The 23983-nt window shown below is 42.8% G+C and overlaps 3 protein-coding genes across 6 annotated transcripts; 2 read left to right on the top strand and 1 right to left on the bottom strand.

Annotated features, from left to right (window-relative positions):
* The first annotated feature begins 376 nt into the window (after nucleotides 1–376).
* On the top strand, nucleotides 377–4777 carry LOC6500992 (methenyltetrahydrofolate synthase domain-containing protein). Of its 2 annotated transcripts, none has more exons than XM_001954276.4 (6): nucleotides 377–611; nucleotides 1914–2084; nucleotides 2163–2881; nucleotides 2952–3023; nucleotides 3086–3305; nucleotides 3364–4777. In XM_001954276.4, the coding sequence occupies exons 1-6, from the start codon at nucleotides 530–532 to the stop codon at nucleotides 3765–3767; spliced, it is 1668 nt and encodes a 555-aa protein (XP_001954312.1). In that variant the 5' UTR covers nucleotides 377–529; the 3' UTR covers nucleotides 3768–4777. The 2 variants fall into 2 exon arrangements, with proteins under 2 accessions (XP_001954312.1, XP_014766844.1); XM_014911358.3 differs by having other exon boundaries at nucleotides 385–611; nucleotides 2949–3023.
* On the bottom strand, nucleotides 3952–23167 carry LOC6499604 (serine/threonine-protein kinase 32A). 3 transcript variants are annotated; one of them, XM_014910661.3, is made up of 9 exons: nucleotides 22998–23167; nucleotides 8651–8844; nucleotides 7899–7954; nucleotides 7676–7841; nucleotides 7134–7204; nucleotides 6932–7058; nucleotides 6057–6182; nucleotides 5744–5925; nucleotides 3952–5687 (listed from the first exon to the last, which is right to left on the bottom strand). In XM_014910661.3, exons 2-9 carry the CDS (start codon nucleotides 8703–8705, stop codon nucleotides 5082–5084), a joined length of 1389 nt encoding a protein of 462 aa, XP_014766147.1. In that variant the 5' UTR covers nucleotides 8706–8844; nucleotides 22998–23167; the 3' UTR covers nucleotides 3952–5081. The 3 variants fall into 3 exon arrangements, with proteins under 3 accessions (XP_014766147.1, XP_032312135.1, XP_001954313.2); XM_032456244.2 differs by lacking the exon at nucleotides 22998–23167 and adding an exon at nucleotides 16252–16270; XM_001954277.4 differs by lacking the exons at nucleotides 8651–8844; nucleotides 22998–23167 and adding an exon at nucleotides 8142–8597 and having other exon boundaries at nucleotides 4332–5687; nucleotides 7899–8046.
* On the top strand, nucleotides 11186–12630 carry LOC6500993 (ubiquilin-2). Its single transcript, XM_001954278.4, has one exon. It carries the CDS (start codon nucleotides 11305–11307, stop codon nucleotides 12499–12501), a length of 1197 nt encoding a protein of 398 aa, XP_001954314.1. The 5' UTR covers nucleotides 11186–11304; the 3' UTR covers nucleotides 12502–12630.
* Nucleotides 23168–23983: the final 816 nt, after the last annotated feature.

The raw sequence follows: 23983 nt of genomic DNA on the forward strand, positions 1-23983 counted from the left end.
TTTTTGGGACTACCCGATGTTTTTGGGACGATTCAAAAATGTTTACCAACACTGGTACTGACCCAGCCAGTGACACCACCATGGTACTTTTTTGAGACATCAAGATAAAGAACCCGGCGTTTAGCAAAAAAAAAAGGCTAAATTTGCAAATTATTGAAAAAAAAAATTAGTTAATAGCAAACAAGAATTTTAATAAGACACTGTGACAAAGATTTGATACGATAGTTCATTAGTGCGGCTGTTAATTATAAAGTGGCATCACCTGGTTTTTTTTCGAGTCATCCAGTGACACCACCCAGGTACTTTCTTTTGAACGTCTGGTAACACCTGACATCGCAGAGAGCTGTAGCCCCAAACGTCAAAACGTCAAACGGCAAACGTCAGAAACGTGGTTTTTTTTTGTGGCTTGTGGTTTGTTGGAAGCAGGAGAAGGTAGACGTTGCTCTGTAACTTGTGTAAATTCAGCGAAGAAAATTCTCGAGCAAAAAACTAAAAACAGTTCGAGTACGCAACTTATAAACGAGATACGATGGAGAATCAAAGCAACGCAGCTCCCGCTGCCGCCGCCGCGGAGAATGGCGCTAACACCGCGCAGGAGGTATCATCGACAAGTAAGTTATTCCCGTCCAATTGCGCGACGGCGCCGAATAGCTAGCTAGAATGAAAGGCAACATGCAAGTGTGAGAATGTTATCATGAGTATTTTGCGCCGTGTTCGCTTTCGTCCGTTTTGCTAAAAGTGCATTGCACTATTTTCCGCATATCAAAAGGGGATCAAGGGCATTCTCGCAGCTGCGAACTTCGCCAATAAGGCACATATTCCCTTGACCCCTTCCCGTTCCCGTTCCTTTTGCTCGGCCATTTTACGAACGGTGCAAAAAAGTTGTCAAAATTCCGCCATATTTCTTTCTAGCAAACTCTAGCTGTAAATAAGAGTTGTCAAATAGCCGAAACTATGGAGCAAAATTGTTGCAAAAAAAAAATGGTAATGGGGAAAAAGGAAGAAGCGAAAATGAAAAGGGGGGAATAACTTGTGTGTGTATACATGTCGGTACGCGATCCACCGATTCTGTTGTTGACATTAATTACGTCATCGTGGCGCGCATTCTTTGCGCTGATGAAAATGGCAGCAGGCTTACAATTACTAGTTGTCCGGACGCAAATAGTCCGGAATGAATCATTTTCGGCGACTATTTTGGCTGCTCTTGGCCGATTTGAGTTTTTGGCCGCTCGTTTAATGTCATTTCTTGCATGCCGCGCCGCCTCTTTACCGCCGGTGCACACCAGCACAAGCCACTCCTCACATGCATACATATTAATTGAGAAATTCGCGTTTTGATGCGCTCATCGCTGAGCAATGTTTAGTGCGTATGCGAGTGTATGTAGGCAGTCTCGTATGTGTGTGTGTGTGTGTTTGTGTGCGGCCGAAGCGTTGCCAACTTATTGGTCATGCGTCAATATCGATATTGGGATGTTAGAAATTAATTTTTCCCAACAAGCACACGCAATTGTGCTTTTCATCTGCGCCAGGGGCTGTCGGTTTGTGTTAAAAAACTGCCTCCCCATACGCAAGAACGTACACGTTTTTTTTTTGCCATCTTTGTTTTTTTGTTGGAATTGCCTCAGGTGGCAACTCTGCTGCTTGTTTTCCATGCAAATTTTTTTTTTCTTATTTTTGTTGATGACCGTGCCGGTGTTTTTTTGCTGCTTGTTTGGGCCGAAACACTTTTTTGTTAGATTTCTAGGCGTGGAAACCGGTTTATCAGTCCTAATATCACCTTTAGTCCAGCATAAAACGAAAGTGATAACGACACAGGTCCGCCGGGGCGATAAGAGCAATCGGGCCACGGAATTTTGCCTGTCAGCAGATTCTACAATGTATTTTTTGCATCGTTTCTTTTCTGTTCTCTACAGCTCAGCCCGTAGAGCCCACAAAGCGCTCTTTGCGCGTGCAAACCTGGAAGAAGATCCAGGAGGGCAAGGTGGGAATTGGATTCAACAACATATTCAACCGGATTCCTGCATTTGTCGATGCCGATAAGGCTGCTTCATTGCTCATCAATGAGGAAGAATTCAAGAAAGCACGTAAGTGTACCAGGACTGCGCAATCCTAATCAAAGGCTTACATTGAGTTTACCCCCCTTCTGTCTCCCACCTCTATAGAGCACATCAAGGTCAACATTGATCGCGCCTTGCACGACTTCAAAGAAAAAGCTTTGCTGGCCGACAAGTCTGTTTACTTGCCCAGCACTCGTGATTCGTCAGCGCTGTGCCTGAAGGTAGATGTGCCAGCCGATGCCACAGAGGAGCAGAAGAAGGAGGCATTGCGCGTGCAGGACATCCAGAAGTTCCGCTCGGAAATAGCTCTGGATAGTGGTCTTAAGCTTGACATGGTCGTGATCGGATCTGTTGTGGTGTCGCGCGAAGGCTATCGCATTGGCCGTGGCAATGGGTTCGCCGATCTAGACATTGGCCTGCTCATCGAACTGGGCGCTATCACCCCACAGACAGTGATTGTTACGATCGTACACGATCTGCAGGTGTTGGACACATTGCCCCTGAACCTGTTCCAGAAGTACGACACCCCAGTGGACATTATTGTTACACCCACTGAGGTGATCCGTGTCGCCAAGCGTTTGTCACGTCCCAGTGGCGTTTTCTGGGAGTTGTTGTCAGATCGTCGTTTGAAGATATTGCCTGTTCTGCAACAGCTTAAGGAGCGCGAGGAGAAGGCCGGAAAGTCGATTTCATTGAAGGAGGAAGACACCGATGTGGAGCAGCATCAAAACAACAGGCGCCGTGGTCGTGGTCCGCTGCGTCGTCGCTTCCAACGAGGAAACCCAGGACGCACCACCTCACAGACTGACAACGAGCAGCCAGGCGTAAGTGAAATTTGCTCTTTATTTTTGACATTATGTCTAATTTTGAATATTTTGTTTTACAAACAAGCAGCAGGAAACTACGCAGAAACGTACGCCGAGGCGTAAGGGCCGTTTCGTTAACCGCCGCAGACGCGCAACTAAGGTTAGTTGGCTAAATACCTTTACTTTACTTAACAAATTAATGAAAAAATTATGTTATTGCAGTCTGAGGGCGAGCAGTCTGGAGTTGAGGGAGGTGCCAAGAGCGAGGATCGTAAGTTTGATGAAGCTGGAGCTGGCGAGCGTCGTCCGAAGAAGAACAAGAATCGCGGACCGCGTGATTTCTGCATTAAGTTGACAAACTTGACCCGTGATATTCGCGTCAAGGACCTGAAATCTGAGCTCCGCAAGCGCGAGTGCAATCCAATGTCTATTACCTGGAAAGGTAAGTGAAGAAATAAGTGTTTTTTTTTTAGGAAATGATGATGATTTTGGTTTATTAGGTCACTTTGGAAAGTGTTTCCTGTATTTCGGAAACCGTAATGGAACTCCCAGCACTCAGGATGACGTCGACAAGGTGATGAAGTCACTCAACGATCTCTCGCTGACCATTACCACCGGTGGCGAGTCCGCCCCAGCAACCGCAGCGGGTGCTGAAGGTGATGCCGCTGTGAAAACGGAGCCAACGGAGTCTGCAGCGCCGGTTCAGACCAAGACAATAAACGTCAACGTCGAATTAATCAAGTTTGGCGCCAAAAAGAGTGCAAGCTCCACTGCCGCCAATGCTAGCGCTGTAGAGGAAGGTACCGCTGCCGGCGGTGCGGAAAATGGAAATGAGGCCGGAGCTGTTAGTGGCGGGGATGCGGGTGGTGCTCGTATCGAATCTGTGGACACCACCACAGTATAGTATGACCCAGCAGTCAGCTCAGCCACAAAATGGTTGCGGCGGATGTCCGCCGGCAGCATAACGTTTGGAGTTCATCGAAAAAGAGTAACATTTTGTTTAGAGAAAGTCTAAAAAATATCACTCACACAAAATATGAATGGAACATGAACTCCAGACACCAAAAAACATACACTCACACCACACCAACACACAACCATAGACACACATACACAAACACATACAAACATTCAGCTACACAGGCATACACTGAAGATCATATTTTGCAGCTTGTAGTTTCTTCTCCTTCATTATTCTAACAAGAGCAAAAGCAACATTTTCTAACTCAAACCATTGACGCTTTTTTTAAACAATTGCATTTGTTTTTGCCTAAGAAAAAAACAAAACGAAAATTCGTTGAGCAACTTAACTGAAATTTAAATTAGTTACAATCATTGCAGAAATACTCGTTCCACACACAGAAGTGGAACTAAATTTCTATAATATATAAACGTTTACTAACTTGTTCCTGTGGCAGCCCACAGTCTAAAGTTAATGATGACCCTTTCCTATCAATTTCTCATTTCGTTTTTCTCGCCCCTTCTGCAATTAATATCTTAGCGACTTAGCGACCCATCTCAATTATGCAGTTGAGCTGCTTTTCGAGTGGGGCCACTACGGGTGAAGATAAAATATTCTTAATATTTGTAATATTAATCGCAAAAACCCAAATAAAACGAAAAATCGTAAACGAAAAATTGAATGAAACACACAAAAAAAAAAACTATTAAAATGTTGCATTTTTGCTGCGAAAATAATTCAAAAAAAGAAAAAAAAATATTGTAATTTTGGTTAGTGTCTTCACATTAACGAAACACCAATACCCCTAATTATAAATTTTAACAAGAGATCAACAGAAACGTGAAACAGCAATTATACAATGCAGAACATATTATTTACTCTTTTTTATACAAAAAAAATGTGAAACATGAATGAAATATAACTTGAAATAAAAACTAAAAAAAATCGAAAAAGTTTGTGCAGTGCTATGCTTAGTTTATTTTGATTTTTTTGTTTAAAATCTATTTATTTATATGTACAAAGGATCTTAAAACCTATGCAGGCCTGTGAAATACCCTAAGGGATATCAAATTTCTTTATATATCATTTATATACATATACAATAATGAAATTCAGCAGAGTTCGAAAAATAGGTTCTGGTACTTCTGTGGGGGGGTGGGATGGATTGGATATCGTATCATGTTATCGCTGGGTGCGTGGGCGTTAATTGTTTGTGCTTTTTGCTTTGAAACCTATAACGATCATGGAGTTTCTGCATTACTGGGGGCTCGTTGCCTTGTCCGACGTTGTGCAGCCTCCCTTCTGTGGGTTCAGTGCCGGGTCAGGCACTGTAGTGGTGGTCTGGGGAGACGGAGTCCGGTCTATGAATTCGATGCTTTCGCTATCCTTACAGGCCGCTCCCTTTGCCCCTGTCGAGGATGATGCCGCGCCGTCAGCAGCTTGCACGATGCTAGGATTGGGCTTCTCCTGGATGGGTGCCAGACTATTGACTATGGAGTTGGCCATCGCAAACTCCAGCTCGCGCTGCCAGTCGTTCTCCTTCTGCTCCATGGCCTTCCGCTTCAGCTCCTTGTAGCGGTTGTAGACGATGAACTCCTTGACGAGAGCTGTCTCCGGATCACTGTCACGTTGCGCGGAACGCTGCTTTGCCAAACGCTTCTTCTTTTTGTGAAGAGGTCGTGTCTCCACAATCATCTCCTCCAGCTCCAGACAGGGATCACAGTTCAAATGGTCTTCGGGGGGCTTGAAAATGGGTTTCGTCTTCTTATCGAGGACTTGTTGAAAGTCAATATTCCTCAGAAGTGGCGTCTGATGCAGCTCCTGCTGCGTGCTTATCCTGGCCCCAGGATAGGGGGAGAGCAGCTGTAACAAAGTAAATAAAATTAAATGTTGTCACTAAATGGGAACCATCATCTCACTTTCTGCAGCAAATCGACAAAATTGCTGGTCCAGTAACGAGGATAGTGCACTGGAGTGTTCAGAATATTCTTGATTTCTGCCAGCGGCGTGTTCGAGTGCACTACAAATGGGCGGGTGTTGGCCCGCATCTCGTAGGCCACCACGCCCAGGGACCACCAGTCAACCGGATAACTGTATCCTGCTGTAAATGAATTGAAAACGTTAGGATGCAGTCAATTAACTACATCAGACCCCTATACCCCACTCATGCTAAAGTGCGGATGGAACATGTATCGGTTTAATTTCATTTTTTCCCCAACATCCACCACTCACCCACTTCGTCCAGGGCGCAGAGGAACACCTCGGGCGCCATATATGGCTTCGTTCCTGACATGCTGCAAGCCAGAGCATCCTTTTGCAACCTTGTGGCAATATTAAAATCAGTCAAATGGGCGTGTCCTGAAATTAATTTAATTGGGGCTAAAGATGCGGCACATATTTTGGAACGAGAGTGTACTGCTGTTGGTTTAATTTGTTTGGGGAAAGGAAAGTTAGCTTCGGGCGGTGTCGGGATGCTTATATAGTCCGGTATACCATATTCAATTAACCTATCGAATAGTCCTTTAAGCATCTAGCATTACGTTCTTTTGTAGGAAAAGTATAATTTAATTAAAGGTGATTCTATAAAAATGAAATTCTCTTTATAAATGAGATGGCAGATTCTAAGAACATCTCTAACTTTGAAGTGTTAAGCCCTTAGGTTGAAACTTTTTTTAAAATTCACTTACTAAGGAACTGTTTTTGATTCTAAAATGTCTAAAAGGATCGGCTAACTATATCCATTACTTACTACAACCCAAGTACAAAGGGTGTACAGTGTACACACTTCGGCTGCCTCAAAAGTTAACTTTTCCATTTTTTTGTGTTTAATAACATTTTGGCCTCGGCATATTTCCCTGAATACCTGCCGTGTGACATCCAGTTTCTGTCTGGATTGCCAATGAATAATTTGTGACCGCCCGACCTGTCTATCTATACGGAAATACATTTGGGACCCCGGAACACCGTGCACGAATCGATAAATGTTCGAGCTTCGAGCAACAGGAAGGAGCATCAGAGCGAACTGTGGAGGCAGGACGAACCAATACCTGCGTGTCAGATGGGAGGGCAACTTTGACACTTTCACATGGCACGTCCTGAATACTTACCGGCATCATCCAATAGAATATTATCAGGCTTGATGTCCCTGTGGACAACTCGTTGCGTTTGCAGGTACTCCAGCGCACTGCCAAGCTCGCACACTAATAAGGCCACACTCTGTTCGGAGAACTCCACCTGAAAGGATAAGGGTTTCTGTTTTAGACCAAAGGGACCAAAAGGGCAGGGGAGCAACGCCACAGAAGAACTTACTCGGTTCTGTAAGTGATATCTCAAATCGCCGCCAGTCAACAGGTCGCAGACCATGAATAAATCCTCTTCGTCTGTGGAAAACAGAAGAAGTTCGTGTATATGTGAGGATTATGGCTTGAAAATAAATTCACGAAGTTAATTTGCATTTTGATTGGCAATCAGCAGCAGTAGCGGAAGACGTATGTATGTAAGAGTATTATAGAAAGAAATGGACAGGAGGGAGCCAGAACGTAAAAGGTAGAACAGATACCTGAAAATTTGCATACGCTAGCAAGGATATGACAGAACAATATATTATAAAATATAACTCTACCTTTCAAAGGGATTAAATGGGGGTTGAAGTCTTCAATTTTATGTTAAAAACATATGAAAATAATTTATAACAAAAATAATAGGAGAACCTTGAAAAAATCAACATGAAATACTATAAACAAAATCCTAAACTTTAACTGTCCCTTCCTTAAGACTTGAGATAAAATATTACTTAAAATAAAATATTTTTTGATAGATAATAACAATTTGTGGAGTGTTTTCAGACTCACCTTGAAATGAAAACCACAAATTGACAAGAAATGGATGCTCTAGTGAGGATAGCAGTTCCACCTCCTTAATGACACCACCCAGAGCGCCTCGTAGCTCGCATGCCGACCGACTCACATACTTCATGGCGTACAGGATGCCGTTGTCGCGTTTCTGGACAATGCAAACCTGACAAGGATAAAAGTAATGTAATCTTTGGATTCAACTGTCACTGTAATTACCCACCTTGCCGAAACTGCCCTTGCCTATGGCACGAAGAATTTGGAAGTGATCGAAATTGACTGTGAGGGCAAAAGAAATGAGTGTGAGGCACATGAGTATGGTCAGATATTTGCTGAATGGGTTCATCTCCTTCGGAAAATTTTTGTTCAATCTACCGCCCACACACCCGGTGACTTCCAGCTTTGGTCTTCATTCTGGCTTTGGAGAACACAGCCCATGGTGGGTGGGTTGTCCAGGTAGATGGACTTTGGCATAATCTGTCTTAGCTGATGCCTGAGGCGAGGACGCAGGGCGAACGGCGGCAGTGCATCCACCTGCAGAAGGTCCAGGTTGGGATACCTGCACCCTACCAGCGCCTCGAAGTGGTCCCTATCCATGTAGCTGATCCTGATCTCTCGCAGCCCCTGGCATGCGCAGTTTAGGAGCATCCTAAAGTCTTCCCCCTGTATAGGAACCTCCAGCAAGTTGAGCGCTATCCTGTCCAGTCGCCGGCGCCAAATACTTCCCAACAAGGGGCGACAGCGCTCGTAGGTCTGCAGCATGGCAATCTGGTCGGGCAGCGAGAGGTGCTCCAATATCTTGATCAGGCACAGGTCCGGAATCAGCTCCATACCGCGACTATACCTCGGGTGTGTGTGCGGTAGAAATTTTTATAATTCTGTTATGTTTTTCCCGTCACAGGGTCTGACTACTTCGATGTTTTTTTTTAGCCCCCGTGCCCTCCACTCCCGTTTTACTGTCTAGTGTCTACTTACCTTCATCATTGCCGAGCAGACTCGCGTCGGATCTGCTCGATGTGTTGGCCCCCATAGCACTACATCAATGGCTCCGCCCGCCTTCTTTTCGTAGTTTCCCCTTGTTGGTTGTGGCTGCGAAACTTAAGGCTTGTTGCCTTGGTGCCTGATTTTAGCTGTCCCACTTTTTTCTATTGTAGCCAAATAGGATGCACCTGAAACAAAAGACGGGCCGAATGGCAAAAGTTAGGACGAGAACAGGAAATTCAATGTAAAAGGCTCTTTGTCCTAACTAGGGACGGCAGTCCTAACTAATTATAAAAAACATTCAGTCGAAGTTTTCTCAAATTTATAGTAACTTTAACTTTACACAATGGAGTTTATTTAATTAAATCCTACAACGACAATATGAATCCCTGCGAACGCTATATTGCTGTCAATAATCATCCGATTCTTGAGCGGAATACCTTAAACGAATGGTGGATCGATTCTCCATCAATCTGCATCAAAAACTAGAAACAAAATATTTTTGAGATTTTTTGTCAAATATTCTGGAGGGTCCCCTTCAAAAATGACGGAGATGCATGGGAGGGACACTATGGACCCCAGCGAAGCCCATATCTCGGCCAAGAATTATCCGATTCTTGAGCGGTATACCTTAAACGAATGGTGGATCGATTCTCCATCAATCTGCATCAAAAACTAGAAACAAAATATTTTTGAGATTTTTTGTCAAATATCCTGGGGTGTCTCCTTAAAAAATGAGGGAGATGCATGGGAAGGACACTATGGACCCCAGCGAAGCCCATATCTTTGGCAATAATCATCCGATTCTTGAGCGGAATACCTTAAACGAATGGTGGATCGATTCTCCATCAATCTGCATCAAAAACTAGAAACAAAATATTTTTGAGATTTTTTGTCCAATATTCTGGGGGGACCCCTTCAAAAATGAGGGAGATGCATGGGAAGGACACTATGGACCCCAGCGAAGCCCATATCTTTGGCAATAATCATCCGATTCTTGAGCGGAATACCTTAAACGAATGGTGGATCGATTCTCCATCAATCTGCATCAAAAACTAGAAACAAAATATTTTTGAGATTTTTTGTCCAATATTCTGGGGGGACCCCTTCAAAAATGAGGGAGATGCATGGGAGGGACACTATGGACCCCAGCGAAGCCCATATCTTTGGCAATAATCATCCGATTCTTGAGAGGAATACCTTAAACGAATGGTGGATCTATTCTCCATCAATCTGCATCAAAAACTAGAAAGAAAATATTTTTGAGATTTTTTGTCCAATATTCTGGGGGGACCCCTTCAAAAATGAGGGAGATGCATGGGAAGGACACTATGGACCCCAGCGAAGCCCATATCTCTGCCAAGAATTATCCGATTCTTGAGCGGAATACCTTAAAAGAATGGTGGATTGATTCTCCATCAATCTGCATCAAAACCTAGAAACAAAATATTTTTGAGATTTTTCGTCGAATATCCTGGAACGTCCCCTTCAAAAATGAGGGAGATGCATGGGAAGGACACTATGGACTCCAGCAAAGCCCATATCTCTGCCAATAATCATCCGATTCTTGAGCGGAATACCTTAAACGAATGGTGGATCGATTCTCCATCAATCTGCATCAAAAACTAGAAACAAAATATTTTTCACATTTTTTGTCAAATATTCTGGGGACCCCCTTCAAAAATTAGGGAGAGGCATGGGAAGGACACTGTGGACCCCAGCGACGCCCATATCTCTGCCAATAATCATCCGATTCTTGAGCGGAATGCCTTAAACGAATGGTGGATTGATTCTCCATCAATCTGCATCAAAACCTTTTTTTTGAGAGTTTTTGTCAAATATCCTGGGGGGTCCCCTTCAAAAATGAGGGAGATGCATGGGAAGGACACTATGGACCCCAGCGAAGCCCATATCTCTGCCAATAATCATCCGATTCTTGAGAGGAATACCTTAAACGAATGGTGGATCGATTCTCCATCAATCTGCATCAAAACCTAGAAAGAAAATATTTTTGAGATTTTTTGTCAAATATTCTGGGGGCTCCCCTTCAAAAATGAGGGAGATGCATGGGAGGGACACTATGGACCCCAGCGAAGCCCATATCTTTGGCAATAATCATCCGATTCTTGAGAGGAATACCTTAAACGAATGGTGGATCTATTCTCCATCAATCTGCATCAAAAACTAGAAAGAAAATATTTTTGAGATTTTTTGTCCAATATTCTGGGGGGACCCCTTCAAAAATGAGGGAGATGCATGGGAAGGACACTATGGACCCCAGCGAAGCCCATATCTCTGCCAAGAATTATCCGATTCTTGAGCGGAATAAAATAAAAAATAAAATAAATTTCGTTTTAAATAAATTTAAATTTAAAATAAATTTCGAGACTCAGCAACTGTATGAAAAGTCAAAGCTTTCGGGTTTCAGCCATGTTGGATAAAGTGAATGGGGCCAGGCTGCAGTAACTGCTAGGTGCTGATGTTTCTTAGAGGAGACTTGTCACACCAATACATATCATATTTCAGAGGGCTTTGCAAAAGCTGTCATAATTCGATCTGTACTGTTAAAGAACTCTTGGTACTTGCCAAGGGAAGTCGAAATCTTACAGGCGACTTTGTCCTCGAACCCACTCAGTAAACCTCCTGCGATGAGCTGCGAAGAGTCCATAGACATCGTGGCTAAGGGAAACGGGCGGGAGGCAATCGTCTCAATACGCCAGAACGAGCTTATCCGGAACTTGCGCGCCCTGGTGGCCGTTCGCTTCGAACAGGCAATTGCTCGTATTGTTTTGGTCTTTGCTGGCGAGGTTCTCCAGGACGTCGGAACGATAGATGGCCAAGGTATTATCTCCGGCGTCACGGTGCACGTCGTTTGTCGGCCAGAACAGTCTCAGGGCGGTGGCGGCCAGGCACCCACTCCGGGGGCCAAATTACCTCCGGTCAACCTGTTAGAGCGTTTCTTCAAATCTAGGAGCTCCGCCTTCTTCACTCATTTGCTGGACGAACCGGGCCTATTGCGGACCCTATTGCAGTCCGATCCGCGGATCCAGTCCCTGCTTGAGGAGAATGTGACGCTGCGCCACTACCTGAACAGCGACAGGAACCTGCGAGAGTTGCTCGCCTCTGCGTTCAGTCCGGCTAAGGAGGAGATGAGTCGCCGCCGCGATCTCTACATTCTGCGTATGGAATCGGTGCCCGGTGGCCATAAGATATTGGGCCGCCTACAAGTCTGTATGCGTCAGAGCTATGAAAACAATGTGGCTATGACGTTCCAGCACCCGTCATATGGCTCCGAAGACGGCACGAATCCACAGCGAGGATTCGAGAACAGGTGCCCACTACCGAATCCTTGGGAACGCATGGCCACTGCCGCCGACATGGACTGTGCCCAGAACATGGCCCTTAGTTTGAGGAAAAAGTGCAAACAAGTGATGAAGACATTGGAGCTCGGCGACATAGGGAAGTCACTAACTGCGGTGCGGGAGCTCGGCGAGTCGGCGGTCTTGGCGCGTCACATCTTGGAGCGTCGTATTCGTGCCAATCAAATCAATGCCACCAACGCCTCCGCCTCCGCCTCTACTTCCGCAAGCAGTTCGGATGCCGCCAAAGTAGGAACAGGCACTGCCAAAGCTGGAACAGGCACTGCCAAAGCTGGAACAGGCACTGCCACGCTACGGATCAAGATAAGCAACTCGAGGGAAGTGGGCTACAAAACACAGATGGAGCAGCTCCAACAAATGGGCTACAAGGATCGTGTCCGCAACATATGCGCTCTGAAGATCTCACTGGGCAACGTCGAAAGTGCCGTGAGACTACTGGACCATTGGAATCGCTCTGAGGAATGATAAGATCTGTTTTTACTCACTCTGTATTGTTTCGTTTTTGGCCAGAAGAATGTCTTTATATCCGAATGAAAAATGTAACGTATGAAACTGAAATCCTTAAAATTAATAAATCTCTGTTCTAGTTCGGAAGTTATTTCTGTTTTTTAAAAAGGAAAGTCATAGTGGCTTCCACGCTGGCTTTATTATTTCTTCAGAAGGATAATAAAAAGAATATCAACTTGTTTTTAAAAAACTATAAATCAAAGAGAATATAAATTTATATCATAGATGATATTTTTAATAAATTATCTAATAGTTTATTTATTAAATAAAAGATATAAGAAATTTTTTGAGTTACTTTAATAACTTAAACCTTCAATGATGGTATTCCACAGCCCTTCTTTAAAGTCTCGCTGTTATTACATTTTTCATCAAAACTTCAACAGAATTTCCTACCAGCGTTAATGTTGCGAAACAATCGTCCATTTGTTCCAGCCACTTTGCATTTAAATATTTTATGAAATCGGAAGAGTAACACCAGCACCGAGCCCAAGAGTACACAACTGAGTCCTTTGAAGTGTTGCCGCAAAAAGACGGTATTAGCCAGCCTCTACGCAGACCAAGTTTCACCTTCAGATGCCCAAGGAGATTGGGTGAAATGCAAACATGTTTCGGTTCCCATGTCAGTTACATTCTGGCCCTTACTTCCTTTGAGTTGTAAAAAGCAACCATCATACTCTTCACGTACAATCCTTTTAACGTACTGCTTGATTTAATGTTCATAACTCAACAGGAGGACTGAGTTGATTGGTCCAGCTTTAAGGAAAACTTAAAGTCCTTAAAAAGGGAAATGCTCAAGGCATCCCCCAACATCGTGAAAGGTTTTTTTTATGGTTGTATGCTTGTGGTATACCATTAGGTGACAGACTGAGTGGAAAAAGATATTGGATTTGGGACACGGCTTACCTTAGGAGGTGGTTGTAAGGAGGCAAGCCTCTTAAAACAAGAAGGCTCCTTGAGCTTTCATAAACACGTTTCGTTTTTGTCATTTTTTGATAAGCTGTTCATTTCAGAAGGACTCTAAGCTCAAGATGAACCCTTTTTATGACTGGCTGGAAGTAGGAGGGGTGGCGGCCCACGCACACTCTATACAAAGTTACACGCCACAATGGTTTCCATAAATAATCCAACAAAATTCGGGTTATTGGGTTATTCATCTGATTCATCTATTGATTTTACATAATTAAGATTCGCATGATTTAGCCAGAACAGAAATAGATCAGACGCCCGATTTCTGTACAGTCAATTAGCTAATGAGCTTTTAATATACACTGTATGGAACGGATGATTCATCAAATGATTTGAATCTAAATGGAATTGGGAAGAGTAGATCTTAAATCCCAGGGCCTACAACATATCCTGTCCGAAAGGCGTCATTAATCAATGGGATTGTGAGCCTAAAACACGATTGTCAAATATCGAAAGACAAGCATTTGGACAAAGTTGTCACAACAAATGTAACCAGAATCAATCAAAGAGCTACCACAACCCAGCTTTGTTTGTTTTCCCCTTTATTTTGGGGGGAGTGAGTGCAGAAGGATGCTGCTTCTAATTAGAAAAACTCTTAATTAATGGTCCAAGATGCCTCATATTTTCCCCAGTTCTTGGAACGTGACCCGGTCTCTTGGCCTGAAAAATTAATGAGCGCAAAAAGACAATGCGGCGTCATTCACCTATCCCTCTGTTCATCCAGCCAGCAAGGACCGGCAAGGACCCAAGCCTTCATTAGCAGCTGGGGCCACGGGGAAGAGCAAACACCGAAAAATCAGCATAAAAATTAGCATATTCCAAAAAGATTTTTATTCGTCCTGGCGCCTTTTTTCCCTTTCGACGACCTCTAATGAGAAAATGCCGCGCCATTGTAGCTCAGAACCGAAAAAAACAATCAGCCCATGTTCGCTGAGCCATCGAATAATGATTTAAGCCGATCCGAACTCTAAACTTTTTGATCCTGAGTGACAGAATCAGGATGCAGGCAAGTGGCACATTACTCCTCGCTCTAAGCCCCTTAAAGGATTACAAATGATGACAAAATCTGAGTCTCTGACACATTCGACCACACTAAACACTTCTGAATCGTCGCTTTTGCTTTCCGAAATTTCTCAATTATGGTTTATTTGGGGCCTGACCACCAAAGAGGGCAGTTTTCAGGACGTTAACACTAATCCTCGACACTAGGGAAGGACTCCGCCGATTCATAACCGTAAAATCCGCCATACAATTTATCCGCCATAGAATTTTATGGCGATTTCCGTTTATGGTCGCCCAGCTCAAGGAACATTTATTATTTAGATTATGTGTCCTGCCGCGTGTTGTGTTGTTTGTTTTGCATGTTTTATGATTTAAAAATTTGATGACCCCGTCACACTCGTCCTTTATGTGTGAACTTCATGGAATTTAAGTATGCTGTCCTCCAGCCAGATTTTCTATGTACAGGATATTTTTTGATAAGCCATTGTGTTGTGTTTCCAAGGAAGTTTTCACACTCTAATAACAGTGAATGGTCAATCAAGGATCTGGATGTCATAAAACAAAACAATACAGAAATTTTCCATTTTGAATTCGCCATTTTGAAATTGAATTAATTACTAACGAGAGCTTTTATTGATGCCAGCTCGGATAACAATAAATTTTCAGAGGGAACAAATGACATCATCGTCGCCGTCTCATCCGATTCCCGAAGAGCGGAGAAAAAATCTATAATTTGAAACGACTTGATGGAGCCGGTACTCATGTTTATGGGCCTTTGCTGGGCCTGAATTAATTTACGTAGGCCCGGAATCAGTAAGACGAAACTCCTCAAATGTCTTGTGCTCTTGTGCTCGAATACTTTCCATAATCCAAATCAAAAAGTGCGTTTCTCTTCTATTAACACAGACAGGCAGGCAGGCAGTAGTCGATGGGGAGGAAGGAAACCACCCTGAAAGCCCGTCAGGAATCAAGTTGACACGTAAATTCCATGCTAGCCAAAAACGAAATGGACGAGTTCATTGACATCCCGGGTCGCGGGGGTCGTTTCTTTTCATTTCATTGGACAGCAAAAAAAAAGCAGTAAAAGTGTAGTAGTAACCTAGGACCCACACTCTCCAACATCTCAGACAAACACAATTTGCTTAAGTCAGCAACGCACTCGAGGAATATTTGCTGTGTGCGATGGAAATTCTCATAACACTCACAAGATGAACCAAGTCGCTGCCAGGATGCCTGGCTGCCTTGCTGCCTCGCTGGGAATGAGGTGCAGAGGTTACCACTTTGTTTCCTTTGAATTTATCGATTGGCATTGCTCACATGCACGGGGCCAAGTACATTGTACATTTACTTTGTGAATATGGTATGTGCTTGCATGTGTACTGGGTACCATTCAAATTGCACTTGAAATGTCCTGGCCAAGGCATTCCAGTCACAACTCCCCACGCTCACTTTCTCACAAAAAACTGAACAATTGACGCTACAATAATAGAGGTCCTTTTCAAAAAAGAGGGGCATCTGTATTTTTCTGTTTACTTTCCCTCAGATAAGACAGGACTTTTCAAAAGTAGTTCTCAAAAAGAGTCTTGGAAAAGAGTCATTCCAAAAACACAATGGTTAATTGAAATTCTTAGAACTGAAAGCACAGGATATTTTGCTTTCGAGGGTAACGTTGGGAAGTCCATAATTTCCACCGCAAATGGAATGTTGCATGTTCTTGTGTGCCTGTTCGATGGCGTGTACCTGTTTCGGTAGAACGAACACAAACATATCCTTTATGTTTTTTCTGCGTCTGCGAACCCTTGATGGATGTAACTGGCGCCGGCAAAAGTCACGCGATTCTCTAGATAAGCACTCACACTGCGATATGCAACGTGCCGCTATTACCATCGCCGTTCCGTCGGCAATTATTTACGTTTTCCGCCGCTTGGCGCCGCCGTATTTTGGTCCGCCTTTCACCCACACCGAGCAAACGTTATCCTCGAACTGGGGCCGCTGTCCTGCTCCCACATTGTTTACAGTTTTTTCTACAAAGGACCCGAGAGATCACGGCGCATGCGCCTAAAGCAGGATAAGGGAGCCAGGACATCTGTCCGCTCTTGTCCTCTCTCTTTTTTTTTTTGCTAGACACTCAGTGGCGGCGGGCCTTATGAATGAACACCAATTAGCCATGCTAGCTAGCAATGGTTTATTATGATGATTACTTCAGATGCGATTATGATTGGGGGTCCTGTTTTGGCGTTGCCTACTTTCGTGGTCGCCAGAAAGGCGCATCAGCTTGAGCGCAAATTGATTGCGCACATATTTTGCCAGCAGAAGGACTCATCCATCTCGCTGACGGATGAGCCTGGTTCCGGCTGCGACACTCGACTGGGCTCCCGGGGTCCGCCCCATATTATTCCACTCGTCTGAAGAGCCCTAATTCAATGCAATTAGCTTAAAAATGCTTATAAACGATGTGCTCTTTGATGGGGGCTCGAGGTCTGCATCCGACAACAGGTGGCCCGAGGGGAAAGTCGGATGGTAATCTTTATAGCTTTAATATCCCAAATAAGTAATATTCCGGAAAACGAGGCATTCATTCTATATTTTAAGAATGTCAGGTACTTTGTATACATAGATAGCTGAAAGAATAGAATCCCTAAAAAAAGAAAAAGGTGCGAGAAATCCTACGGGGTTCGTACTCAACTGACACCCCAAAAGCCACATCCCTTCGCAAGGACTTTTCTTTCATTCCGTACGACATACTTTTTCGAACTGCTCACATTGTTTACACGAAATTTTATTGTTTATTCTACTGATAATGCTGGAGAAGATAGAAATAAGAGAAATAAAACCCAAATACCTCTGTCAGAATATATACGTATACTGTCTGTATATCCTTCCATCAGTGCCTCTGGGATGGGATGGCTATTTAAATTCAACAAAGTCAAAATTGTTTTTCCTACGCGAGCCAAGACGCATAATCCAATGCGGTTTAGAGTGCTTGTGTATCCTAGTGAGTCCTTGGGGAGAGCTATGGTATCTGCGGCATCTCCGGACCTTAAAGTGAGTATTTAATATCAGGCTTTGTTGTTTTTTTTTACTTGGCAAACACACACAGACACACACACAGTGTGTTTGATTAGGATGGACCTTTTAATTTTCATTGAGAAAATTCGGGTTTCAAATTTTATTTAATTAGTGGAAGCAATGCGTCGAGCTCTTGTATTGATTCTTGGTGCACCACATTTAATTACCAGCCCCAAAGTCGATTGGGATTTCATTTAATTGAATTGGAAGCGCCATTTAAAAGCAATTTGAATGGCGATGGCAAACATGAAAGTTCACCGCGCCTCTGGACCACTTAAAACGTTTCTGTTACCAATTAAAAAGGTCGAAAGCCCGACTCGATTGCATTTCCAGCTACATAAAGGCAGTATGAGGGCGTAAATATGTATATCACTTAAGTTGGTTATGTCCTTGCTGCCAGAATTACATGTATTGACATCCATTATATTGATTGCAAATTATATCCATCGACCATAACATCATAATATGAATCGAATCCGATTGAAAATGTGTAATCTTCCTGCCTGGAGCCATGATGTAAATGGTAAGAGCATTAAAAGCTTGCAAGATATTCGCAATAACCACCTAGAATACCAAGAAAATAATCATGAAGCTGGAGTTGCAGTTTACGATTCCCTAAATTGTATCTTTTAAAGACCAAAACGTCCATATTGAAATTTAAATTCCTCGTAAATAAACATAATAAACGAGGCCAGCCGCGCGGCCAATCGAGCAGATGTTTTTAATGCACACACAAAAACCATTTTTGAAAAAAGACAGTCAAACTTTTTCTTTTAAAAATAACAAAGTTACTGCGTTTTTACCTTTTTTTTATCCTGTTGGATGGAAATTTTTTGGCTGCTATCGGATATGGTCCTGCATGTACTTTGTTTGATACACAATCAATTTTATTTCCAATTACAATTAAGGGGCAGTACTTTTCGATATTCAAAGGAATGTTAAAGTTGCCATGAACAAAACCCCCATTCAAAGGATATACATTCATATTTATTCACATCAAGCAGCCAATAAATATTATTTTAAAAATTGCATATGTTTCATAAAATATACATCTCTTTTTTGGGTATAAAGCTCTTCGAAACTCTTGAAAATATATAAGCTATTGGAGGATTTTTTAAATATTTCTTATACATATGTCCTTTAAGGAAACCCTATACTTGACAGCTTTATTAAATGAATTAATTGGGACATTTGTTTGGAGCTTATTTCCGATCATTAAACAGGTCGACAAATTGCAATGCCAGCTCCTCTGGTGTTGTTGGCTATTTTCCAATTACACTAATTGTTTTACATTAATAATGGTGGCTCCAGCCGCCTTTAGCATCCAAATGACCTTCAGTTCAGGCACCAGCCGAGCGAGAAACTTTCAAGGATCCATGAAGGCTCACGAAAAATATTCCTTGGACGGAGGAAGTGGACCAAAGACATCTTCCCTATTAATGCTACCAAGCTGTGTTTTGGAGATTGCCGCAAAAAAAAAACACCAGCCGTTTGCACAGGACGTATGCAAAGCGTTTCTTTTCGCTGCTGCAGGACATGCCGGGGATTAGTTATGCATGCATGAGCTGGGACAAGGACTCCCGTTGGATGTTCTCAGTGCTGAGCAAATTTTGTGGCGCTAAAGACAAAACTTTGTCATATATATGTATGTAGTCACAGTGCCCCCGTGACATGTGTATTCACCGTTAAAAGAATGTGGGAAGTGGGTTGCTCCTCGACATAGGAGGCTCTTCACCCCGCCTTCACACAGATAATGGAGCAACTTCGAAGCCTAGTTGCCACGAGAGGCAATTTGCGAAAAGTTCTGGTTACCTTTCAACCGTTTTTGCAACGCCTTTTCGTTGTGGTTAGCCACAGCAGAGTCGCTTCACTAAGCTCGAACAAGCGTTAATTACATTTTTTGGTTTCTCGAAACTCTGCAAATTGCATTATACAGCCGCACTGTCGGCATGGGAGTCCTGGCGGATGCGCAATTATTGTGTCTGTTCACATACATATATTTAAATGAATTATTTCATTTGTTCTATCAAATTACATTTTAATTTAGTGTGCGTTGGAGTGATGGTTCCACAAATGGCTTCTCTGCGACATTCATATTAAATTCATGCCCATCGAAATGGTAATTAAATATTTAAAGTTTATTTAAGCCAAATTATTGAACCAAGCCCCATGTATTGTTAAAAGCTTTTCACATAAGCTTCCAAAAATTTCATCTCATTTGATACTTTTGTGGTTGTGGTAGGGAATTACGAAATCGGTTTAAATATTTTAGTTGAAATGTGCTTTCAGTTAGAATTACAAAGGTTTATCTCCTTGAATTATACAAAAATTAAACTGCTATAAGGATATAAGGCCTGTCCAGTTTTAAAATGGTATATAGCACCACTCGAAAACATCCTGCCTCACTCGCATCTTGCATTAATTAGATTTTCCAGCGATTAGAACCTTTTATAGTTTCAAAATAAGTTTTGAATTTCAATCTAATTTATGAAGCACTCATGGAAAAAGTATAGAGCTCTCAGGAACGTAATCAAGTTAGTTACTTTTGGCTCGGAAATTCCGCCAACTTCCGCTTGGCGACCATCAATAATTGCCCTTAATGGCCTTCTGGTCAGGCCGGACAGCCATGAGTCATAAATGCCAATCACTGGGCACTCCGGCTGGCAGTTTGCCTCCCCCTACACTTTGGGGTTGGACAAAACAATAAACCTTTGAAACCGCCAGAAGCAACAGAAGCGGTCAGCGGGATGAGAGTCGCTTCCATCCAATTCTGTGGCCCCATTTGGCCTTTATTATCAAAATTTATGTCGTCCTTTGTGGCTGCCGCTCCGGGACATCTGGCCTGGATTATTATTGCATATGTTATGATAAGCATTGGCACCTCGCTCCAAGCACCTAAAAACCATCAACGAGCTTCAGCACCATGCGGCCCCTGGGTGATAACATAATAACACCGATGCCATGGCCATAAAGGGGTTTGTTTGCTTCTGGCCAACAACAGCAATTTATTGTTTGTGGACTTAACGTGTTTGAAATGAAGGTTTCGCCCTTTTTGGGCATTTTCCTTTCACTCCTCCCTAACCATGGTTATTGTTGATATTTTCGCTTGATTGAATTCATGGAGGTACTGGGAAAGCTGAAGTCAAAAGCTGACTGATGGGGATACGGAATTAAATAAATAAATACATTTGTATTATAACTTTGTTGACCTAACTTGGCAATGTTATAGTTAAATCAAATCGACTTTCCGCCACTAAATATTTCAAAAGTTAGTACTGCCCAAAAATCGGGTGAGACTTTAAACTTTCAAAAGTTAAGTCAGCAGTGAAATGCCTTGGGCCGTTGCCCAAGGCAAGTCGAGGAAAAGGCAAACATCCTAAAAATTGTATTTACGTCTCGTCACTTTCCTAAGAGGGTTAGGGTTAGGATGGTCTTTGTTTGCCGTTAACCTTTTGCACATACGTACATTTCAAAGGATACTCGAAGGCTGGTAGAAGTAAGTCAATAAACAGAAACACCTCTGTTAAGAGGAGCCCCGTAAACACTCGTGATACTCCAATGAGTTCTGTTTTAAAACTGTTTTTATTTCTTACAATTCTCTTACAAGAAACATACATGAAAATCTTAAATCTATTTAAAACTACTTATCAACGGACTGCTCGCTGACCTGCTATGTGGCCCTTTCTTAAGTGCTTCAAGTGCACCACATATGGTAAATATTCGGTTCGACTGCAGGAGATCGTCTTTCAAACCATGCTGTTAATCACTTATTCACATGGGTCCGATCTCCTACATTCTATGTTTGGAATTCTTATCGTGTTCAATGCTTGAACAACCTCTGACATGAATCCAAGTAGATGCCAAGAAAGTTGCCAGTAACTTTTGATGAACTTATCAAATATCATGCCAAATTAGCAATGGGATATCTTTAAAACTGAGGGCACTTAAAATAATCTAACAAGGCTTGAAGTTATTTCTAAAATGTTGAGAACAAGTGCATCTTTTTAGGAGAATGTTGACGAGCTTCACTATTCTTCCAATTTGAAAACTTAAACACAAGGAAAACATGGAGTCTGCATTTCTTGGTTGCCGTGGTTTTAATTAGAACCTCGTTTAACCCGGAGTATGCTAGAAATGAATAATTAGCCCTGATAATTACCAGAAAGGAGAGAATCATGGTTTTTTAGAGCTGCTGACAGAGTTCTCCGCTGCATGCTAATTAGAGAATGTCTGTAAGTTTACCCACAAAAGGTGAGATTTAAAAAATCCTTTCTCCATATAAGGTAAATATGTAGCATACTTTAATGAGCTGTCAGACCACTCCTTTTAACATTTAACCTTTGGCTTTCATTAAAGATAAAGTATCTTTTTTTTAGCATTTTTGCGCTCATAGTGCGCACTACCATATACCGAAAGAAGTAAACACTTTCCGTTCAAGAGAAGCAAACGAAGACTGATGCCATTGTTTTCGTTCCATTTAATGCCATCAGTGTATTATATGGCATTCCGGGCTATATACGACGGCGTGTTCTATCAGCAAATCGGAAACAAAAACCAATCAAATTCAATATAAATATTTGTCATAAAACTTCTCTACGTGGCGTTATTTTATGACCCGTGCCTGCTGCTGACCGGCACCGATTGCCCAGATGGGTTCTAAGACCACAGCTGGTCACGTGCTAGGATGATTTCTCGATTAGTAACCTGGCAGTGGCAGTGGCAGTAGAGGCGAGCCGAGGCCCTAAAGGCTTCGGGCCTTTGTGTCCTTTGTGACCCGGAGATGGATGCTGGACTATTTGAATGCCAGGACCATTCGTAATCTGCTCTGTTCGGACGGCCTAATTGAGCTGTCAAAGCAAACGGTGCCAAGTGGCCAGACAGCTTTTGCTTGCATGGACAGACATCAAAAGCCAGGCGTCCCTTCAGCAGGACCCCTTTTGGCGGCCAAATAAATCCGCCTAAAATGCTAATTTCCCTTCTGGTCGGAGGTATCCGAAAAACAATATCCTGTTTAGGTCTAAGCCATCCAGAAATCGTCCATGCTAAAGCATATTCAATTTGCGTTTCTTGGCGACGGGAAATGAGTTTTCCATTTTCATTTCATGTTTCAGGTTCCTGCGGATACAAAAATCATCATCCCAGCTGGCATGGGCCGTAGGTCATGAATACCAGGAAGCGTTCCGGCCTCGGCCGCACTTTTTATTCAACTTTTAAATAATGGCTGGCATTCGTCAGGCCCCACAAGCATATGTATATTCAGAAACCTTTTCGGCGGCAACATCTTTGGAGTGTGTGGCTTGATTGATGGACCATTTCTGCACAGGACCTGGTGCTGCCCCAAAAAGGGGGGCTTCAAAACCATAAATCACGTTTATGTTTCAGTGTCAGACAGGGGTGTTTAATTGGAGTAGTCTTACCTTTGCTTATCAACGCTGTACTGCCCGCCTACATATCCTTTTTGGTCATCCGGCAGACATTCGAAAAATCGGACTATGTTTTTGGGTTAAATCGAGTAACCGAGTCCCCTTTCAGGAGCTGTACACGTGTTTACAGCGAATACTTCACCCACTGACACAGACCTGATATTGGTAGTCACCGTCGCACAAACTCATCCACCAGTCACACACTAGTATATCTTCAAACGACTCGAATTTCGCCAAAAATCCTGCCACCAGCTAGCGAAACGGACCGCACTCCTAAGTGGCCAAAACAGAACTGAAACCATAACACAATTTGGCATCATCACCGGGGGGCTACAAAAGATTAGAGGGGCAGGCGCAGGCGCAGTCCGAAATCAAAGAGAGGACAGCTCTTTAAAGGGTTCAAGTTGCACGTAGAATCTCGTCTGTTTTAAAATTCAATTCATTCCTCATTCTTAGAAAAAGGATCTCCCAAGGGAAACCTTAATTTAAAAATTATATGTTTGATTTATTTAAAAGGTCCTAGAATCTAGATTAATACATCTTTAACTTATTCCAATTTAAAGTCCCAACCTTCCAGTTTTAATTTCAAATATTTGCTCATCGAGAGTTCTTGACAACTTATTCCTTCATGACGGGCGCTGTCTGTTCGAGTTGAAGGAGCTTGCAGGTGACACTTTATATCTGGACTAGAGGACATCGACACACAAACTCGGGGCAAGCAATGCAGCTTTTGAAATTCCTTTTTCGTTTTCCCGTTTTTATCTGCAAACAGTGCCACAGTCGCATTGTCCCTATTCTTGCCGCCTCTCCTGTTTCTACAATCCATTCTCGGCCAGCATTGTTTGCGTCCTACAGGGCGGCTACGCAATTCACTTGTTTTCCTGTTTACCAGCCGAACAATAACAACATATGCTACAATGAACACAATGGTATTAATTGTCACACACTTTAAATTTGATCCACAAGTGTTTTTAGTAAGT

This window comes from Drosophila ananassae, chromosome 2L (genome assembly GCF_017639315.1).
Source record: "Drosophila ananassae strain 14024-0371.13 chromosome 2L, ASM1763931v2, whole genome shotgun sequence".
NCBI classification, from domain to species: domain Eukaryota; kingdom Metazoa; phylum Arthropoda; class Insecta; order Diptera; family Drosophilidae; genus Drosophila; species Drosophila ananassae.